This window comes from Acomys minous (assembly GCF_964271855.1).
Source record: "Acomys minous genome assembly, chromosome: 10".
NCBI lineage: Eukaryota > Metazoa > Chordata > Mammalia > Rodentia > Muridae > Acomys > Acomys minous.
The window spans coordinates 109,450,376-109,454,304 of NC_140491.1; the positions used below are offsets into that span (position 1 = coordinate 109,450,376).

At 48.9% G+C, this 3,929-nt stretch overlaps 1 protein-coding gene across 1 annotated transcript; it reads left to right on the forward strand.

Annotated features, from left to right (window-relative positions):
* Positions 1-393: 393 nt before the first annotated feature.
* HOXD13 (homeobox D13) lies at positions 394-2,332 on the forward strand (the record flags this gene model as incomplete). The annotated part of the gene is made up of 2 exons (XM_084798284.1): positions 394-1,162; positions 2,082-2,332. The coding sequence occupies 2 exons, from the start codon at positions 394-396 to the stop codon at positions 2,330-2,332; spliced, it is 1,020 nt and encodes a 339-aa protein (XP_084654410.1).
* Between the last annotated feature and the right edge of the window lie 1,597 nt (positions 2,333-3,929).

Sequence of the window (3,929 nt, forward strand, 5' to 3'; positions counted from 1 at the left end):
GGCTGAAGAGGGGTGGGGGCCTGGTGGGTGGATCCATCCAGACCCGGGCCGGGAGCCAGGCTCTCCCGCGCCCCCACCCCACGTGTTCTGGCGCAGCCAATGGCACGGTCCCCGACCGGCGCCCTCGGGGCGGGAGGCGGCCCCCCGACCGTCCCAGGCCCCCTCCCAACCTGAACTTCGTTTTTATAAACGTCCTGCGATGAGCTAACCTGTTGGAGGGCGGGCGGACGGGCGGGCGGGCAGGAGGCGGGAGGCTCTCGGAGGGAGAGAGGACGGGAGGGAGAGGGCGGGAGCGAGCGCTGCGCAGAGTTCAGCGAGGAGGGAGGAGGCGCAGCGCGCCATGGTGTCCTGCGCGGGGCCGAGGCCGGGCCCCGGGCCGGGCCAAGCCGGGCCATGAGCCGCTCCGGGACTTGGGACATGGATGGGCTGCGGGCAGACAGCGGGGCCGCTGGAGCGGCGCCGGCCTCCTCCTCGTCCTCTGTGGCGGCGCCGGGCCAGTGTCGAGGCTTCCTATCGGCGCCGGTGTTCGCGGGGACACATTCCGGACGCGCAGCGGCGGCGGCGGCAGCGGCGGCGGCGGCGGCGGCAGCGGCCTCCAGCTTCGCGTACCCGGGGACCTCTGAGCGCACAGGCTCCTCCTCATCGTCCTCATCCTCAGCTGTGATCGCCACTCGCCCGGACGCTCCGGTGGCCAAAGAGTGTCCCGCGCCAGCGGCCGCCGCGACCGCTACAGCACCCCCAGGCGCTCCTGCGCTGGGCTATGGCTACCACTTCGGCAACGGCTACTACAGCTGCCGTATGTCGCACGGCGTGGGCTTACAGCAGAACGCCCTCAAGTCGTCGCCGCACGCTTCTCTCGGAGGTTTCCCGGTGGAGAAGTACATGGACGTGTCGGGCCTGGCTAGCAGCAGCGTACCGACCAACGAGGTGCCCGCGCGAGCCAAGGAAGTGTCTTTCTACCAGGGCTACACGAGTCCCTATCAGCACGTGCCTGGGTATATCGACATGGTGTCCACTTTTGGGTCAGGGGAACCTCGACACGAGGCGTACATCTCCATGGAGGGCTACCAGTCCTGGACGCTAGCCAACGGGTGGAACAGCCAGGTGTACTGTGCCAAGGACCAGCCACAGGGGTCCCATTTTTGGAAATCATCCTTTCCAGGTAGGGGCAGCAGCGTAGAAAGGGGAAGAACACGCGATTGGGGAGGGGGGGGATGGGGGGGGAGAAAAGCCCCTATTTGGTAGTGGTAACTTATGCTCCAAGCCTAACCAGATTTAACCCACTTGAAAAGTTTGCCTGATGTCGGTAAATCTGTAATTTTCCTAACTGGAATCGCCTCTGCAATCTTTTCCTTACCCGTGCAGCACAGGTGTTTTGTATCCATTAAAGTTTAAGATCTTTAGTTATCTTCTCTCTCTCTCTCTCCTTCTCCCTCTCCCTCTCTCTCTCTCTCTCTCTCTCTCTCTCCCTCTCCCTCCCTCTCCCTCTCCCTCTCTCCTTTCTTTCCCCTACCCTCTCCTTTTCTTACTTTCCTAAAAGGTGTCAGAGTTGGGCCCCCAATTTTCAAGTGGGGTTGCAATGACCACTAAAGCTTCTTAAAGCCCATAAAAATCCCAAAGATAATAACAGAAATTAAAGCTTAAGTAAAAGACTTGAAGTGTAAGTGTGTGTGTGTGTGTGTGTGTGTGTGTGTCTGTGTGTGTGTGTGTGAGTGTGTGTGTCTGTGTGTTGTTTGAATGTATGCAACTGGCAATGCTGGCAATTGCAGAAAGTGTCCTTAGGAGCCCCCCCCCCCAAGAACCAGACCATAAAATCGCAGGCTTGTTAAAATGCCGGTTTGAAAAACCATGATGATCCATCAAATTAGCCTTTGTCTTGAAGTGCAAATACTCTTTCTTTAATAACTTGTAAATAATATGTCTGTGTAAATAATAATAAAACATAAACAATCTCATTTTCTTTATTCTCTACCCGACCCACCCAGTACTAATGCGTACACAAATGTAGCCACATAACAATTCAAAATTTAGGTGCTCCAAAGTATCAAGTCTAATGTTTCCCCCGATGTTGTTTGTGCTAGGGGATGTGGCTTTAAATCAGCCGGACATGTGTGTCTACCGACGGGGAAGGAAGAAAAGGGTACCTTACACCAAACTGCAGCTCAAAGAACTGGAGAACGAGTACGCCATTAACAAGTTCATTAACAAGGACAAGAGGCGGCGGATCTCGGCTGCCACGAACCTATCCGAGAGACAAGTAACCATTTGGTTTCAGAACCGAAGAGTGAAGGACAAGAAAATTGTCTCCAAGCTCAAAGACACTGTCTCCTGATGTGGCCGGGCAGCCACAGACACTTTCAATGCTTTCTGTTGTCTCCAAAAATACCTTTGGAAAGACTTGAAAATGTATTTAATTTTCCCCTTCCTTGCCTAGGATGGCAAGCATTGTGAATCCTTTCTTTTCTCTCCCTCTTCACCTTTTTCTGGCTCTAAAACTTTTTGCTGCCCAGTCTGGCTGTGTAATTCTGTCTCTTACTTGCTTATTATTGGTTTTGTTCTTGTCTAGACTTGTTTTTTTTTTTTATAATTTTTACACATTGTTTCTCCGTCCAGGCCAGTATAAAAAAAAACTTGAAGTATTTTTCAATAATCCCCCAAAATGTATTTCAGAAGTGCCTGTTGAATTTAGGGGTTTATTTTTTTAACAGGATTTTATGTGTGTTTCCAGCACTGATTACGCTTATAATCCATTAGGCCAGACTTGGCTTCAGCCATTCATAACCTATGATTGTGTAATTGAATCATTAGCTCTCAGAAGTTTCCCCAAGGCAAGTGGAAACAGCTCTGGGCACTCAGTGATTTAGGATCACTGGGAGAGTCTGAAACTTGGAGACTGAAGGCACGTGATGACTTTAAAAGCAGCTACCTTATTAATATTGAAATGAAGACAATCTCCCCTATCTTTGGCAATCTCCTTTGCTATTGGTGGTGGTTTTAGTATGCCTTGTACCTGTAATCTTTTGAACTGAAAACAGGATTCCTCTTAAGTGAATGCCTTCATTTCTCCAACTCTAGATGCAGCTATTTAAATAGTTACAGTTGGCATAGTGACTCCAGATGGCATAAGTTCACCCCTTTCCTTGGGTCTGTGGGAGTGGCACTGAGGCCATCTCCTCAGTCCTTGGAAAGAGACTAAGCCAATGTGGCCAGGGGTGGGAACTTCTCTCCAGAACCCAATGAAGAAGTTAATTGTCTGAACACATGGGCCTCTCAGAGCTTTACAACATCTAACACATTTTAAAATTACGGAGCTCTAAGGACCAAGAGGAAAAAAAAAGACGCTTCAGAAAGTAATGCTAAACTACTTTCAAAAATGTTGCATATTTATGCAACTGAGAGATTATTTTTGTAGATGCAATGTGTTTGAGCAGTGCTCTGAGCATTTAAAAACCACTCTTTACTCCGAGGGAGATATAAATAAAAAGAGCTCTCTTGTCTCCACTGAGTCTTCATAGATTTGTGTTTTCCAAGCTTGTGCTGCTTGTAGAAATTGTTCTTATTTATTATAAAATTCTGCTCTCCTCAGCATCTGTAGATGAAGGAAACAACACCAGTTTTGGTCTATGAAACCTCCGTGTTTTGTTCTCTATTTCTGCCCCTCCGTCCAACACAAATAGTGATGTTTTAAAATGAGGATATCAATGGTGATGTCTAAAACATTCAGGTTTTAACCAGACCAACTCGTTAAAAATCAATAAATTTTATTTCTTTCAATATTATCTATTTAGTTAACAATTTGACTTATGTATTAATCAATGTGAATGTCTGTGCCTGGGCAGAAGAAACCTCACTGGAACATTTGGGGCCTAGAGAGGATCCATTATAAATATTTTCACTATGAAGGTCTTGAAATTAGAGAAAACTATATC